The sequence below is a fragment of the Pristiophorus japonicus genome, chromosome 1, assembly GCF_044704955.1.
Source record: "Pristiophorus japonicus isolate sPriJap1 chromosome 1, sPriJap1.hap1, whole genome shotgun sequence".
Lineage (NCBI taxonomy): Eukaryota > Metazoa > Chordata > Chondrichthyes > Pristiophoridae > Pristiophorus > Pristiophorus japonicus.
Window position 1 is genome coordinate 227,343,984 of NC_091977.1, and position 18,757 is coordinate 227,362,740.

General features: G+C 45.9%; 1 protein-coding gene across 2 annotated transcripts in view; it reads left to right on the forward strand.

Moving 5' to 3' along the window:
- The window catches only part of mamdc2a (MAM domain containing 2a), a 171,825-nt gene that overhangs the window by 121,409 nt on the left and 31,659 nt on the right, over positions 1 to 18,757 (forward strand). The window contains exons 10-11 of one of the 2 annotated variants that reach the window (XM_070887412.1): positions 7,036 to 7,132; positions 11,522 to 11,674. In XM_070887412.1, coding sequence (XP_070743513.1) covers positions 7,036 to 7,132; positions 11,522 to 11,674 — 250 coding nt within the window. The remainder of the gene's footprint in view (positions 1 to 7,035; positions 7,133 to 11,521; positions 11,675 to 18,757) is intronic. The other variant, XM_070887422.1, reaches the window with a different exon arrangement.

Genomic DNA, 18,757 nt, shown 5'->3' on the forward strand with positions numbered 1-18,757 from the left:
ATGGGTACTTTTCAGAATGGCAGGCAGTGACTAGTGGGGTACCGCAAGGTTCTGTGCTGGGGCCCCAGCTGTTTACATTGTACATTAATGATTTAGACGAGGGGATTAAATGTAGTATCTCCAAATTTGCGGATGACACTAAGTTGGGTGGCAGTGTGAGCTGCGAGGAGGATGCTATGAGGCTGCAGAGTGACTTGGATAGGTTAGGTGAGTGGGCAAATGCATGGCAGATGAAGTATAATGTGGATAAATGTGAGGTTATCCACTTTGGTGGTAAAAACAGAGAGACAGACTATTATCTGAATGGTGACAGATTAGGAAAAGGGGAGGTGCAATGAGACCTGGGTGTCATGGTACAACAGTCATTGAAGGTTGGCATGCAGGTACAGCAGGCGGTTAAAAAAGCAAATGTCATGTTGGCCTTCATAGCGAGGGGATTTGAGTACAGGGGCAGGGAGGTGTTACTACAGTTGTACAGGGCCTTGGTGAGGCCACACCTGGAGTATTGTGTACAGTTTTGGTCTCCTAACTTGAGGAAGGACATTCTTGCTATTGAGGGAGTGCAGCGAAGGTTCACCAGACTGATTCCCTGGATGGCGGGACTGACATATCAAGAAAGACTGGATCAACTGGGTTTGTATTCACTGGAGTTCAGAAGAATGAGAGGGGATCTCATAGAAACGTTTAAAATTCTGACGGGTTTAGACAGGTTAGATGCAGGAAGAATGTTCCCAATGTTGGGGTAATCCAGAACCAGGGGTCACAGTCTAAGGATAAGGGGTAAGCCATTTAGGACCGAGATGAGGAGAAACTTCTTCACCCAGAGAGTGGTGAACCTTAGGAATTCTCTACCACAGAAAGTTGTTGGGGCCAATTCACTAAATATATTCAAAAAGGAGTTAGATGTCGTCCTTACTACTAGGGGGTTCAAGGGGTATGGCGAGAAAGCAGGAATGGGGTACTGAAGTTGCATGTTCAGCCATGAACTCATTGAATGGCGGTGCAGGCTCGAAGGGCCGAATGGCCTACTCCTGCACCTATTTTCTATGTTTCTATTTTTCTATGAATGGAAGTGATGATTACCCCCACAGTGCCAAAAGGTGTTAATTGCCTTGTATTCACCACTCTTGATGGTAGACTCTGAGATATCTGCGGACGTGCAGCTGCAGGCATGTAAGTCCTGCCCTGTATGTTATGATTCGAAAACAATATTACTTTGTTCACAGTACTTGCAACAGCACTCGTGTGCTGAGAGATTTGTTTGGTATTGTTACTGGTGGCAATGAACGCCTGGGCTATCGCTATGACTTTACTCAAGGTTGGGGTCTCTACAGTCAAAAGTTTGCAAAGTATTACTTCAGGGCCAAAGCCAAGTACAAAGAAGTCCCTGAGCATGTGCTTCAAGTGTCCTTCAAATTCGGAATGTCCTGCATGGCGCCTTAGCTCGGCGACGTAGCTTGCCACTTCCTGACCTTCAGACCTCTTGTACGTATAGAAACGGTACCTCGCCATCAGAACACTTTCCTTCGGGTTTAGATGCTTCCAGATCAGTGTACACAAATCATCGTACAACTTCTCTGTGGGTTTCGCTGCAGCGAGCAGATTTTTCATGAGGCCATACGTTGGTGCCCCGCAAATGGTGAGGAGGATCGCCCTTCATTTGGCAGCGTTCACTTCTCCTTCCAGTTCATTGGCCACGAAGTATTGGTCGAGTTGCTCCACGAAGGTTTCCCCATCATCTCCCTCTGAAAATTTCTCCAGGATGCCCATGGTTCTCTGCATTGTTGTGGTGGGGTTCATTATCTGTATCTTGTCACCAGTTGTTATGTCTGCATAAAGATTCTGACCAGATACTATGAGCTCAAAGTAACGTGTGACCGTAGTCCTTTACTCAGGCCTCCAGAATGCCTCTTCAGTCTGTGAGGCCTCCTTATGTACAGGTGCTCCCAAGGGATTGTGGGATCATTTGGGACTCCAGGGGATGAGCCCTCTGGTGGTTAAACAAGGTATTTACAGGTTTACATATATAACAGTTTTCTAGACCGCTATGTCGAGGAACCAACTAGAAAGCAGGCCATCCTAGACTGGGTCTTGTATGATGAGAGAGGATTCATTAGCAATCTTGTTGTACAGGGCCCCTTGGGGAAGAGTGACCATAATATGGTAGAATTCTTCATTAAATGGAGAGTGACACAGTTAATTCAAAGACTAGGGTCCTGAACTTAAAGAAAGGTAACTTCGATGGTATGAGATGTGAATTGGCTAGGATAGATTGGCGAATGATACTTAAAGGGTTGACGCTAGATAGGCAATGGCAGACATTTAAAGATCACATGGATGAACTATAACAATTGTACATCCCTGTCTGGTGTAAAAATAAAAGGGGGAAGGTGGCTCAACTGTGGCTAACAAGGGAAATTAGGGATAGTGTTAAATCCAAGGAAGAGGCATATAAATTGGCCAGAAAAAGCAGCAAACCTGAGGACTTGAAGAAATTTAGAATTCAGCAGAGGAGGACTAAGGGTTTAATTAGGAGGGGGGAAAAAAGAGTATGAGAGTAAGCTTGCAGGGAACATAAAAACTGTCTGCAAAAGCTTCTATAGATATGTGAAGAGAAAAAGATTAGTGAAGACTAATGTAGTCCCTTGCAGTCAGAATCAGGTGAGTTCATAATGGGGTACAAGGAAATGGCAGACCAATTGAACAAATACTTTGGTTCTGTCTTCATTAAGGAAGACACAAATAACCTCCTGAAAATACTAGGGGACTGAGGGTTCAGAGAGAAGGAGGAACTAAGGGAATTGAGGGAAATCCTTATTGTCAGGAAATGGTGTTAGGAAAATTGATGGGATTGAAGGCCGATAAATCCCCAGGGCCTGATAGTCTGCATCCCAGAGTACTTAAGGAAGTGGCCCTAGAAATAGTAGATGCATTGGTGGTTATTTTCCAACATTCCATGGACTCTGGATCAGTTCCTATGGATTGGATGGTAACTAATGTAACCCCACTTTTTAAAAAAGGAGGGAGAGAGAAAACAGGGAATTATAGACCGATTAGCCTGACATTGGTGGTGGGGAAAATGCTAGAATCAATTATTAAAGATGAAATAGCAGCACATTTGGAAAGCAGTGACAGGATCGGTCCAAGTCAGCATGGATTTATGAAAGGGAAATCATGCTTGACAAATCTTCTAGAATTTTTTGAGGATGTAACTAGTAGAGTGGATAATGGAGAACCAGTGGATGTGGTGTATTTGGACTTTCAAAAGGCTTTTGACAAGGTCCCACACAAGAGATTAGTGTGCAAAATTAAGGCACATGGTATTGGGGGTAATGTATTGACGTGGATAGAGAACTGGTTGGCAGACAGGAAGCAAAGAGTGGGAATAAACGGATCCTTTGCAGAATGGCAGGCAGTGACTCATGGGGTACCGCAAGGTTCAGTGCTGGGACCCCAGCTATTTACAATATATATTAATGATTTAGACAAAGGAATTGAATGTAATATCTCCAAGTTTACAGATGACACTAAGCTGGGTGGCAGTGTGAGCTGTGAGGAGGTTGCTAAGAGGCTGCAGGGTGAGTTGGACAGGTTAGGTGAGTGGGCAAATGCATGGCAGATGCAGTATAATGTAGATAAATGTGAAGTTATCCACTTTGGTGGCTAAAACATGAAGGCAGAATATTAGCTGAATGGTGACAGATTAGTAAAAGGGGAGGTGCAACGAGACCTGGGGGTCATGGTACATCAGTCATTGAAAGTAGGCATGCAGGTACAGCAGGCAGTTAAGAAAGCAAATGGTATGTTGGCCTTCATTGCGAGAGGATTTGAGTACAGGGGCAGGGAGGTCTTGCTGCAGTTGTACAGGGCCTTGGTGAGACCACACCTTGAGTATTGTGTACAGTTTTGGTCTCCTAATCTGAGGAAGGATGTTCTTGCTATTGAGGGAATGCAGCAAAGGTTCACCAGACTGTCTCCCGGGATGGCAGGACTGACATATGAAGAAAGACTGGATCGACTAGGCTTATATTCACTGGAATTTAGAAGAATGAGAGGGGATCTCATGGAAGCATATAAAATTTTGACGGGATTGGACAGGTTAGATGCAGGGAGAATTTTCCCAATGTTGGGGAAATCCAGAATCAGGGGTCACAGTCTAAGGATAACATAGAAACATAGAAACATAGAAAATAGGTGCAGGGGTAGGCCATTCGGCCCTTCGAGCCTGCACCGCCATTCAATGAGTTCATGGCTGAACATGCAACTTCAGTACCCAATTCCTGCTTTCTCGCCATACCCATTGATCCCCCTAGTAGTAAGGACTACATCTAACTCCTTTTTGAATATATTTAGTGAATTGGCCTCAACAACTTTCTGTGGTAGAGAATCCCTAAGGTTCACCACTCTCTGGGTGAAGAAGTTTCTCCTCATCTCGGTCCTAAATGGCTTACCCCTTATCCTTAAACTGTGACCCCTGGTTCTGGACTTTCCCAACATTGGGAACATTCTTCCTGCATCTAACCTGTCGAAACCCGTCAGAATTTTAAACGTTTCTATGAGATCCCCTCTCATTCTTCTGAACTCCAATGAATACAAACCCAGTTGATCCAGTCTTTCTTGATATGTCAGTCCCGCCATCCCGGGAATCAGTCTGGTGAACCTTCGCTGCACTCCCTCAATAGCAAGAATGTCCTTCCTCAAGTTAGGAGACCAAAACTGTACACAATACTCCAGGTGTGGCCTCACCAAGGCCCTGTACAACTGTAGCAACACCTCCCTGCCCCTGTACTCAAATCCCCTCGCTATGAAGGCCAACATGCCATTTGCTTTCTTAACCGCCTGCTGTACCTGCATGCCAATCTTCAATGACTGGTGTACCATGACACCCAGGTCTCGTTGCACCTCCCCTTTTCCTAATCTGTCACCATTCAGATAATAGTCTGTCTCTCTGTTTTTACCACCAAAGTGGATAACCTCACATTTATCCACATTATACTTCATCTGCATGCATTTGCCCACTCACCTAACCTATCCAAGTCACTCTGCAGCCTCATAGCATCCTCCTCGCAGCTCACACTGCCACCCAACTTAGTGTCATCCGCAAATTTGGAGATACTACATTTAATCCCCTTGTCTAAATCATTAATGTGCAATGTAAACAGCTGGGGCCCCAGGGGTAAACTATATAGGATCGAGATGAGGAGAAACTTTTTCACCCTGAGAATTGTGAACCTATGGAATTCTCTCCCACAGAATGTTGTTGAATCCAGTTTGTTGGATATATTCAAAAGGGAGTTAGATGTGGCCCTTACGGTTAAAGGGATCAGGGGATATGGAGAGAAGGCAGGAGTGGGGTACTGAAGTTGCATGATCAGCCATGATCATATTGAATGGTGGTGCAGGCTCGAAGGGCCGAATGGCCTGCTCCTGCACCTATTTTCTATGTTTCTATGTTTCTATGTAATGTAGGAAATGCAGCAGCCAACTTGCATACAAAAAATGATTAAGAAAGGGAAGATAGACTCTGAAAGTAAACTAGCACAAAATATAAAAACAGATAGCAAGAGTTTCTATAGGTATATAAAAAGGAAAAGAGTGGCTAAAGTAAATGTTGGTCCCTTAGAGGATGAGACCATGGAATTAGTAATGAGGAACATGGAGATGGCAGAAACTCTGAACAAATCCTGCTCCTATTTCTTATGTTCTTATGTTCTTAGAGCGCTAAAATGAGGCGGTTGCGGCATTTTCCGTCTTCGGAGGCTCCTTCCCTCGCTTAAAGGGAAGGGCCAGTGATGGGTTCAATCAATGTTCAGTCTGTCTCTGTTGGGCCACAGGACCTGTTCTACATGCTTAACAGCCCCAAGCACTCTAAGAGAGTGCTGGGCTGAGGAATCGAGGGGTCAAAAGAAATAAGAAGGGACCAGACTGGGAAAAGTAATAAATATTGCCCTACCTGACCACCACTACCTTTATATATCGCTCCCCAAGCGGCCAGCTGAGGTAACAAGGCCTCCTGCAGCTGTCACTGTTGGGGGCGGGAGTGAATATCACATCCGGGGCAGTAATGGGGCGCTGCGCACTGGATACATCATGATCTACAGGGCGCAAGAGAGCGAGGTGGTAAGTGTTAGCACCAGTGCAAAACCGCCAGGAAAGTTCACGGGGGTCGGTGAATTCGCCGTGCCCAGTTGGTAACCCCTTAGCGCCCCATTACTGTGCCCCGTAGGCGCTAAGGGGAGGCACAAACCAGGCCAATTTCTCCCTGAGATGTTAAACCAAGGCCTTGTCCAACCTCTTAGGTGGGCGTAAAACATCTAATGGTACTGGTTGAAAAAGGGTAGGGAAGTTGTCATGGTCAATATTTATCACTCAACCAACATCACGAAAAAAACAGATTATCTGGTCATTTATTTCATTGCTGTTTATCAGATCTTGCTCTGCGCAAATTGGCTGCTGTGTTTCCTACATTAGGGTAGATAGAGAGAAACTATTACTTCTGGTTGGGGAGTCCAGAACAAGGGGGCATAACCTTAAAATTAGAGCTAGGCCATTCAGGGGTGATGTCAGGAAGCACTTCTTTACACAAAGGGTAGTGGAGATCGGGAACTCTCTCCCAAAAGCTATTAAGGCTGGGGGTCAATTGAAAATTTCAAAACTGAGAGTGATATATTTTTGTTAGGCAAGAGATATTAAGGGATATTAAGGGATATCGATGGAGTTAAGTTACATATCAACCATGATCTAATTTAATGGTGGAACAGGTTCGAGGGGCTGAATGGCCTCCTCCTGTTCCTATACCATTTATATACATTTAAAATAAAGTCCTCCCTGAACTTTCTGTTGCAATCATGTTCTGTCTTGCCTGGGGTTTGATATCGCATTTACAAACCTGAATCTCAAAGGCTTACAGCACAAAAACTTGGAAGAAGTACAGTATGGATCGCTAATAAGCGGAAAAGTCGGTCTCAGATAGAAGAATGCTTGCGAATGCTGCTGAAGTTTACTGAAGCGCTGTTTGTTTTATTTTGTTTCCAGATAGTTTTTCTCAGTGTTTGTAAGAATTTCTGGAACTGCGGAATGGTAGCACTGGATGATGTCACAGTGAGCCAAGGAGACTGCCGGATCCCTGGAGGTACAGACTTTGCTAAGGCGGTAATTACAAAAATACGGCATAAATATTTATTCCTCCTACACGTCACAATAGTGTATGACACAAACAAGATGGCAATAACTGTTACCATGGCTACACCAACAAAATAAAATCGTCCAATGATATGATACCTAGAATATCACATGTAAGAACATAAGAAATAGGAGCAGGAGTAGGCCACTCAGACCTTCAAGCCTGCTGTGCCATTTAATAAGATCATGGCTGATCTTTTACCTCAACTCTACCTTCCTGCCCATATCTCTTGATTCCCTTAGAATCCAAAAAATCTCTGTCTTAAATATACTCAAGAATTTTGGCTCGGTTGTGCTTCAGTTTGCTTTCCGGAGAAGCGGTAAATGGTGTTTTTAGGCGTAACTCCGGGCATCCAACTTTTATCGCCCGGCCGGCAAATTCGGCTCATGATTTGCGGCAGTGCAAAAGCTTACCGCCCCGACCTCTATTTTCACTGAGATCATGACGTCAATTGTCATGAAATGCTCCGTTACCGCCCCGGATGTAAAATTCCTCCCCAACGCCTCATTTAATGCCCGCCCCAGGAAACGTCTGAAAAACCAGGCGTTCCCAGGGTGCAGCAGGTGGTATTGGCATATTTAAATGAAGGGATGAGGCTCCTATATCGTAGGTCACATTGACTGATACGGTTGCACACATCATGCTGCGTGAAGCTCTGACTTGCAAACGTCACTTTTATCTGCCTTTACAGTGCCCTTACAACTTCAGTAAGAGAATTTAATGGGGGCATTACTAGTTTGCCAACATATCATACTCCATGGTATTGCCAGGTGGCGTCGAGCTGGAAGAAGGGCTCTTGGCCATGTCAGGCCAAGGATGAGGAGAGGCTGAAGATGTCTGGGGAGGAGGGTTTACTCCCCACGGGTTTACAGGCACCAACACTCACACCTCCAGCTCTCTGAGGAGCAGTGTGTGAGAAGGCTACGCTTCCGAAAAGATGTGCTGACAGAGATATACCATCTCCTACAGGCAGACCAATGCCTGGACCGCTCTGGAGACAGCCTCCAATACTCCCCTCAACAGGTATCCACATTCATTGTGGTGTGCTGCATGTTGTACAACTTGGCCATCATGAGGGGCCAGGCATCACCAGTGGAGATCGCATGCCCAGCTAGGAGAAGGAGGATGACAAAGAGGAGCCTGGCATGGCCCCCATTGAATAGCCTCACCATCCACGAGGGAGGCAGTGTGGTGATGCTGCCGGACCAAGAGTCGTATGTCGCCAGCTCATAATGGACTGGTTCTCCACAATGGAGGACTGAGGGATGGAGCTAATACTGGACACGCTATGCGCCCCCATAAAGGCGCATCTCCGGTGAACGTTGGAAGAATAGCACAAAATATAAAAACAGATAGCAAGAGTTTCTACAGGTATATAAAAAGGAAAAGAGTGGCTAGAGTAAATGTTGGTCCCTTAGGGGACGAGACCAGGGAATTAGTAATGAGGAACATGGAGATGGCAGAAATTCTGAACAAATATTTTGTATCAGTCTTTAGGGTAGAGGACACTAACAATATTCCAACAGTGGATAGTCAAGGGGCTATGGTGGGGGGAGGAACTTAACACAATCACAATCACTAAGGAGGTGGTACTCAGTAAGATAATGGGACTAAAGACTGATAAATCCCCTGGACCTCATGGCTTGCATCCTAGGGTCTTAAGAGAAGTAGCTGTAGGGGTGGTGGATGCATTGGTTGTAATTTATCAAAATTCCCTGGATTCTGGGGAGATCCCAGCAGATTGGAAAACTGCAAATGTAACGCCCCTATTTAAAAAAGGAGGCAGACAAAAAGCAGGAAACTGTAGACCAGTTAGCCTAATATCTGTGGTTGGGAAAATGTTGGAGTCCAGTATTAAAGAAGCAGTAGCAGGACATTTGGAAAAGCATAATTCGGTCAGGCCGAGTCAGCATGGATTTATGAAGGGGAAGTCATGTTTGACAAATTTGCTGGAATTCTTTGAAGATGTAACGAACAGGGTGGATAAAGGGGAACCAGTGGATGTGGTGTATTTGGACTTCCAGAAGGTATTTGACAAGGTGCCATAAAAAGTTACTGCACAAGATAAAAGTTCATGGGGCTGGGGGTAATATATTAGCATGAATAGAGGATTGGCTAACGAACAGAAAACAGAGAGTCAAGATAAATGGTTCATTCTCGGGTTGGCAATCAGTAACCAGTGGGGTGCTGCAGGGATCAGTGCTGGGACCCCAACTATTTACAATCTTTACTAACGACTTGGAGGAAGGGACTGAGTGTAACGTAGCCAGGTCTGCTGACGATACAAAGATGGGAGGAAAAGAAGTGTGAGGTTATGCACTTTGGCAGAAAGAATCAAAGAGCAAGTTATTATTTAAATGGAGAAAGGTTGCAAAGTGCTGCAGTATAGCGGGACCTGGAGGTACTTGTGCATGAAACACAAAAGGTTAGTATGCAGGTACAGCAAGTGATCAGGAAGGCCAATGGAATCTTGGCCTTTATTGCAAAGGGGATGAAGTAGAAAAGCAGGGAAGCCTTGCTACAGTTATACAGGGTATTGGTGAGGCCACACCTGGAATACTGTGTGCAGTTTTGGTTTCCATATTTACAAAAGGATATACTTGCTTTGGAGGCAGGTCAGAGAAGGTTCACAAGGTTGATTCCGGAGATGAGGGGGTTGACTTATGAGGAAAGGTTGAGTAGGTTGGGCCTCTACTCATTGGAATTCAGAAGAATGAGAGGTGATCTTATCAAAACGTATAAGATTATGAGGGGGCTTGACAAGGTGGATGCAGAGAGGATGTTTCCGCTGATGGGGGAGACTAGAACTAGGGGGCATGATCTTAGATTAAGGGGCCACCCATTTAAAACTGAGATGCGGAGAAATTTCTTCTCTCAGAGGGTTGTTAATCTGTGCAATTCGCTGCCTCATAGAGCTGTGGAAGCTGGGACATTGAATAAATTTAAGACAGTAATAAACAGTTTCTTAAACGATAAGGGGATAAGGGGTTATGGAGAACAGGCAGGGAAGTGGAGTTGAGTCCATGATCGGATCAGCCATGATCGCATTAAATGGCAGAGCAGGCTCGAGGGGCCGTATGGCCTACTCCTGCTCCTATTTCTTGTGTTCTTATGTTCTTAATACACAAGACACCAATGGCAAAAGATGAATCATAAATTTTACTAAAACAAAGTAACAAAAACTCCCCCCACCCAAAATAAACCCAGACAATGTATAACGTTATGTTGCAGGGCACTGAGCAACAATAAGTTCCTTAAATTAACAAAACATTTTTAACGCCGCGATTTTCGGCTGCGGCACAAAAGCTTCCTTGTGTAACGGGTGATTTTGCGCCCCCGATCATGGAACCTCATTTTTTTCTCGAATTTTGCAGACTGGGACGCAAACTTTTTCCAGGTGGTATCAGGCCCGCCCCGCCGCCAGTCATGCCCCAAAATCTCAAAAGCCGAAAATCCAGCCCAATGACTGGACATCTACAGCTCAATGGACAGAGAATTCTAATGATTCACAACCCTTTGAATAAAGACATTTCTCCTCATCTCAGTCCTAAATGGCCGAGCCGTTATTCTGAGACTGTGGCCCCCTAGTTCTAGATTCCCCAGCCAGGGGAAACAACCTCTCAGCATCTACCCTGTTAAGCCCTGTAAGAATTTCATATGTGTCAGTGGGATCACCTCTTATTCTTCTAAACTTTAAGAAATTATAGGCCTAGTCTACTCAATCTCTCCTCATAGATAAATTGCCTCAACCCAGGAATCAGTCTAATGAACCTTCATTGCACTCCCTCTATGGCAAGTATATCCTTCCTTGGCGCATGTTGGCACTAAGCTGGCAGTTCCGCTCACAGTACGAAGATGCCTGGTGTAGCAAGGGTGTTCTTCCAGGTGCTTTTGTACGCAAGGTCTTGATTGCATTTCTCAAGCAGCAACCCATAAACTTTAAGCACATGTGGGTCTCTGGACTCTCCGCCCCAGCGAGAAACAGGTGCAGCTCTTGCTTTCAAATAACTTGCCGAATTTGGCGTCCGCCGGCAGCCTGTTCCAGAGGTCCACTATTCTCTGGGGTAAAGTACCACCTCATGACAACTACTCTAGAATCCGGGCCTTAAAAGTGTGACCTCTGACCTGGGGAGTGCTTGATTCTGACACTTCCCCAGCACTACCATCCCTCACAATGATCCACATACATTCAATAAAATGTTACTCTTTATGAGAAAATATGTTTAGACCGCATCATTAAAAATAAAAATGTTGCACAGGGAGGAGGGGTAGAATAAAATATTTTATTTTTGGAAATCTTTATAGTTTGAGGGTTTGAGGAGGTTCTTTATTTTGCAGGTTCCTGGCTAGCTGTTCCAGGGAAGTGCAATTTTGATGAGGATAATTGTGGATTCATTCAGGATCAAAAGGACAAAAGCAATTGGTACAGAAGAGGTGGTGCAACACCAACATCCTATACAGGTCCAAAAGGAGATCACACTACAGGGGTAGGTGAGTTGTAATTCAAGGAGTGTTCTTAAAGCAGCTGTACTACTTTTTGTCTCTTTCCCCTTAGCACATGCCAGCCAAGCATGAACAAGTTAAGAATCTTTTCTTGTTTAATAAGTGGCCAAAACCTGGTGGGAAAAATAAGACTGACTGTCAATTATTATCTTGGACATTGAGAAATCCTTACTTCTCTAAGTAGAAAACTCATAGAATCATTTTTCTATGAGCTGCAATATCTCTGCTGCCCGTATCCTAACTCGCATAAAGTCCCATTTCCCCATCACCCCTGTGCTTGCTGACCTATATTGGTTTCCGGTCCAGCAATGCCTCGATATCAAAATTCTCATCCTCGCGTTCAAATCCCTCCATGTCCTCACCCCTCCTCCCTATCTCTGTAACCTCCTCCAACTCTACAATCCGCCAGAATCTCTATGCTCTGCCAATTCTGGCCTCTTGTGCATCCTCGATTTTCAGCACTCCACCATTGACAGCCGTGCCTTTAGTTGCCTGTGCCTCAGCTCTGGAGTTCCCTTTCTAAATATCTTCAGCTCCCTACCACTCTCTCCTCCTTTAAGGCACTCCTTAAAACCTATCTCTTTGTCCTAGCTTTTGGTCACCTGTCCCAATATCTCCTTAAGTGGCTCGGTGTCAAATTGGATTTGATAACGCTTCTGTGAAGCACCTTGGGATGTTTTACAACATTAAAGGCACTGTATAAATGCAAGTTGTTGTTGTTGCTTGATTGGTGTGTGAGCCAGATCTTCCAGCTTGGTGAGGAGGACTTTGCAGGGTTATCTGTTCTGTTATGATTATTTGGCTTGCTAAGCCATCTCAGAAGGCACTTAGAATCAACTTGGATCAAGCATGGGTAAGACTGAGTAAGGCTGGCAGGTTTCCCTTGCCAGGACATTACTAATGATAATCCCACATTTTTAATTATCATTTTCTGGTGTTAGGCCACTAATTACCAGATTTATAAGTATTAAATTTCACAAATTGCCATGGTGGAATTTGAACTCATGGCCTCTGTCTTGCGAGTCCTAAGCTACAGCACTATAGATTAAGCAACAATTATAAATTGTTTTGCATGTCTATTTTGAGCGAGGGTGGTGTGAAATTCAATCTCTGAGATGGTTTCTATATTACACTTGAATTTGGTGCTGCACATTTTGCTTACAGTTGCCACATAATACAGCGTAGTGTAAGTGGTTTTGCCCTTGGTGGTTTCGAATCACCCCCCTTATAATAGTTCTAGATACCGCAATTATAGTAGTGAACAGAAATACACAGTTATAGCCACGTCTTTCGGTCTCAACCATCACAATGCTTTTATTCAAGTTAAAGCACACACTTACACCCAGTAAAACACACCCTGATGGTGTAAAACAAACAAACACAGTACAACACACAACGCTGGCCCGTCTGAACAGGCCCCTAACGCGAAGTACCCACGACTAAAACACCCATGCTCGGATTCAAGAGTACGCCACCGAATCTGTCCAACAGAATGTGCGTACGCTTACGATCCATGCAAAAATCTCCCCACTAAGCCGCTAAGGCTTGGTTGGGACACACGACACCCTTTCACACTATGCGATGGTCTTAAAGATGTGTGGGCTGGGATAAATGCTCATCAATTACCCCTCTGGCTTACTCGCTGCTTTTCCCAATGAGGCGTATCTTCTGGTTCTGTACCAATCTGTGGTATTCAGGTCCAGTCTCAAGGTCAGCTTCCCAGTCGAAGTAGCGAGGCTCTCTTCGCTCGCAGATGGTGTTTATTCTCTCCATCCCAGACGGAGTTCTCGGTCCTTGTGCATTGATCGAAGCGAGCAAGCGTAGAGGAGGAGAGAGAGAGAGATGGCAGCCAAAAACTGCCACTCTTATACCTGCAAAATGCTTCTCATTTCCTCGTGCCAAAAATCAGTCCTTCGCCTGAGGAAGTCCAACTAAAGAGCACTGAATCATGTCTTTGGTCTGTTCCTTTGTTACTGGGCTGTTTCCTGGATAAGGCTCCTGTTGTGTATCGAGGAAGAGTCAGACTGAACACTGTGAGCTCACAGTAAAGTGTGACCTTCGTCTTTAATTGCAGGCCTCCAGAGTGCCTCTCCAACCTGTGCCTCCTTAAATACCTGTGCTCCCAGGAACTGAGGGAAATCTTTATTAGTCGGGAAATTGTGTTGGGGAAATTGATGGGATTGAAGGCCGATAAATCCCCAGGGCCTGATGGACTGCATCCCAGAGTACTTAAGGAGGTGGCCTTGGAAATAGCGGATGCATTGACAGTCATTTTCCAACATTCCATTGACTCTGGATCAGTTCCTATCGAGTGGAGGGTAGCCAATGTAACCCCACTTTTTAAAAAAGGAGGGAGAGAGAAAGCAGGGAATTATAGACCGGTCAGCCTGACCTCAGTAGTGGGTAAAATGATGGAATCAATTATTAAGGATGTCATAGCAGCGCATTTGGAAAATGGTGACATGATAGGTCCAAGTCAGCATGGATTTGTAAAAGGGAGATCATGCTTGACAAATCTTCTGGAATTTTTTGAGGATGTTTCCAATAAAGTGGACAAAGGAGTACCAGTTGATGTGGTATATTTGGACTTTCAGAAGGCTTTCGACAAGGTCCCACACAAGAGATTAATGTGCAAAGTTAAAGCACATGGGATTGGGGGTAGTGTGCTGACGTGGATTGAGAACTGGTTGTCAGACAGGAAGCAAAGAGTAGGAGTAAATGGGTACTTTTCGGAATGGCAGGCAGTGACTAGTGGGGTACCGCAGGGTTCTGTGCTGGGGCCCCAGCTGTTTACATTATACATTAATGATTTAGACGAAGGGATTAAATGTAGTATCTCCAAATTTGCGGATGACACTAAGTTGGGTGGCAGTGTGAGCTGCGAGGAGGATGCTATGAGGCTACAGAGTGACTTAGATAGGTTAGGTGAGTGGGCAAATGCGTGGCAGATGAAGTATAATGTGGATAAATGTGAGGTTATCCACTTTGGTGGTAAAAACAGAGAGACAGACTATTATCTGAATGGTGACAGATTAGGAAAAGGGAAGGTGCAACGAGACCTGGGTGTCATGGTACATCAGTCATTGAAGGTTGGCATGCAGGTACAGCAGGCGGTTAAGAAAGCAAATGGCATGTTGGCCTTCATAGCGAGGGGATTTGAGTACAGGGGCAGGGAGGTGTTGCTACAGTTGTACAGGGCCTTGGTGAGGCCACACCTGGAGTATTGTGTACAGTTTTGGTCTCCTAACTTGAGGAAGGACATACTTGCTGTTGAGGGAGTGCAGCGAAGATTCACTAGACTGATTCCCGGGATGGTGGGACTGACCTATCAAGAAAGACTGAATCAACTGGGCTTGTATTCACTGGAGTTCAGAAGAGTGAGAGGGGACCTCATAGAAACGTTTAAAATTCTGACGGGTTTGGACAGGTTGGATGCAGGAAGAATGTTCCCAATGTTGGGGAAGTTCAGAACCAGGGGTCACAGTCTAAGGATAAGGGGTAAGCCATTTAGGACCGAGATAAGGAGAAACTTCTTCACCCAGAGAGTGGTGAACCTGTGGAATTCTCTACCACGGGAAGTAGTTGAGGCCAATTCACTAAATATATTCAAAAGGGAGTTAGATGAAGTCCTTACTACTCGGGGGATCAAGGGGTATGGCGTGAAAGCAGGAAGTGGGTACTGAAGTTTCATGTTCAGCCATGAACTCGTTGAATGGCGGTGCAGGCTAGAAGGGCTGAATGGCCTGCTCCTGCACCTATTTTCTATGTTTTTTTTCTATGAGCCCTCTGGTGGCTGTACAGAGTAAATACAATATAACAAAACTCCCCCGCACCCCCCCCCCAAAGTCAATAGTGTATCAATGTGAGTCGATCTGGGGCCCTTCTTGCCCTGGTTGATCGACACAGTGTGAAGGCTGGTGTTGTTGAATCATTTGTTGGGCCCTCGCTGGGCTGCTGTGCAATTGGCCTTGCTGGGCAGCCTGGTGTGTTGGGCCCTGCAGGGCTGCTGTGGATGATGGGTTCTGCTTCATGTTCAACCGTGGTGCCGGTTGCCACTGGTGTGTATGTTGGGGGATCAAAAAAGGTAGGGTCCAAGGTGGGTTGCTCAGGATAGACCGTGAATCTGAGTTTGATTTGGTCCAAGTGTTTCCGGTGAATGAGTCCATTTGAAAGTTTGACCAGAAACACCCTGCTCCCCTCTTTGGCCAAGACAGTGCCTGGAAGCCACTTGGGACCTTGTCCATTATTTAATACAAATACAGGATCATTGATTTCAATCTTGCGTGACACATTTGCACTATCATGGTATGCACTTTGTTGAAGCCGCCTGCTCTCTTCCTGTTCATGTAGATCAGGTGAACTAATGAGAGCCTTGTCTTAAGTGCTCTTTTCATGAGCAGTTCAGCAGGTGGGATTCCAGTGAGTGAGTGGGGTCTCATGCAGTAGCTAAGCAGGACTCAGGCTAGGCGAGTCTGCAGTGAGCCTTCAGTTACCCTTTTCAAGCCTTGCTTGATGGTTTGCACTGCTCTCTCTGCCTGACCATTGGACGCTGGTTTAAACAGGGCAGATGTGACATGTTTGATCCCGTTACGGGTCATGTATTCTTTGAACTCAGCACTGGTAAAACATGGCCCGTTGTCGCTCACCAGGACATCGGTGGGAAAAACATGGCCCGCAGGCTTTCAGTAGTGGCAGCGGACGTGCTAGCCAACATTATCTCACATTCAATCCACTTGAAGTACGTGTCTACAACCACAAGGAACTTTTATCCAAGAACAGGCCTGCATAGTCGACGTGTACCCTAGACCATGGTTTGGAGGGCCAAGACCATAAACTTAGCGGAGCCTCCCTGGGTACATTGCTTAATTGCAAGCATGTATTACATCTGTGAACGCAGGACTCTAAGTCCGCATCGACACCAGGCCACCACTCGTGGGATCTGGCTATCACTTTCATCATTACGATGCCTGGGTGGGTACTGTGGAGGTCATTGATGAAGGTGTCACTGCCCTTCTTGGGGACCACTACTCGATTGCCCCACAGAAGGCAGTCTGCCTGTATAGACATTTCATCTTTGCACCGCTGGAACGGCTTTATCTCTTCCTGCATTTCACAGGGACACTGGACCAGCTCCCGTGAAGCACACAGCTTTTGACTAGAGATAATAAGGGGTCCTGGCTTGTCCAGGTTTTGATCTGCCGGGCAGTGACGGGTGATTGCTCACTCTCAAATGCTTCCATAACCATGGCGAGATCTGCGGGTTGCGCCATTTCCACCCCCAATGGCAATGGCAGCCTACTGAGAGCATTGGTGCAGTTTTCTGTGCGTGGCCTGTGACGGATGGAATAGTTGTATGCGGACAACGTGAGCGCCCATCTCTGAATGTGGGCCGATGCATTGGTATTTATCCCTTTCTCGGAGAACAGGGATATAAGTGGCTTATGGCCAGTTTCCAATTCGAATTTTAGCTCAAACAGGTATTGATGCATTTTCTTTACCCCATAGACACACGCTAACGCTTCTTTCTCAATCATGCTGTAGGCTCTCTCAGCCTTAGACAGACTCCTGGATGCATAAGCAACCGATTGCAGTTTCCCGAAATCATTAGCTTGCTGCAATACACACCCAATGCCACATGACGACGCATCACATGCTGGTACCAAACGCTTACATTGATCATACAACACAAGCAATTTGTTCGAGCATAACAATTTTCTCGCTTTTACAAAGGCATTTTCTTGGCTTTTACCCCAAACCCAATCGTCCCCTTTTTGTAGTAAGACATGCAGTGGTTCTAACAGTGTGCTGAGACCCGGTAAGAAGTTACCAAAGTAGTTCAGGAGTCCTAGAAACGATCGTTCTGTGGCCTCGGTGTGTTCTCGATTGCCTCCGTCTTCGAGCATTTTAACCTGAGCCCCACACTGTTGAGTCGACTAAGAACCTCCTCCAGGTTGTGCAGATGCTCGACTGTGTTCCGACCTGTAACCAAGATGTCATCCTGGAAGACCGCGGGACCGACTTCAGTAAACTATCCATGTTTCTCTGGAATATCGCCGCCACTGATCGGATTCCAAATGGGCATCTGTTACAAACAAAAAGACCTTTGTGCGTGTTGATGCAGGTGAGGGCCTTCGATGATTCCTCCAGTTCCTGCATCATGTAGGCTGAAGTCAGATCCAGCTTCGTGAATGTCTTTCCTCCCGCCAGCGTTGCAAAGAAGTCGTCAGCTTTTGGTAAGGGTATTGATCCTGCAGGGAGAAACAATTGATAGTTACTTTATAATCACCACAGATTCTGACAGTGCCATCTCCCTTGAGGACTGGGACAATAGGACTGGCCCACTCGTTGAACTCGATCGGGGAAATGATGCCCTCTCTTTGCAGCCGGCCTAGCTCAATCTCTATCCTTTCTCTCATCGTGTACGGTACTGCTCTCGCCTTCTGATGGATGGGTCGCTCCCCCGGAATTAGGTGGATCTGCACTTTTGCTCCTTGGAATTTCCCGATGCCTGGTTCGAACAGCGAAGGAAATTTGTTTAAGACCTGGGCACACGAACTGTCGTCAGTGGGCGATAGCGCTCGGACGTTGTCCCAGTTCCAGCGTATCTTTCCCAGCCAGCTCCTGCTGAGCAGCATTTGACCAATGCCCGACACCACCCAGAGTGGTAGCTTGTGCACCGCTCCATCGTAGGAGACCTTTACGGTAGCACTGCCAATTACAGGAATCAGTTCTTTTGTGTAAGTTCTTAGTTTCGTGTGAACTGGAGTTAAGACTGGCCTTGAGGCCTTGTTGCACCACAACCTTTCGAAAGTCTTTTTGCCCATGATGGACTGGCTCGCGCCCGTGTCCAGCTCCCATTGACACCGGGAGTCCATTTACTTCAACAATCAGCATTATTGGGGGACAATTCGTGGTGAATGTGTGCACCCCATGTACCTCTGCCTCCTCGATCTGAGGCTCAGGTTAGTCGTGATCCTCCGTGGGTCTGTCCTCCTCTGCAACGTGGTGGTTTGCAGGTTTAACAGGCTTAGCAGCTCGCCTGCACACTCGTTGGAGGTGTCCCATTGTTCC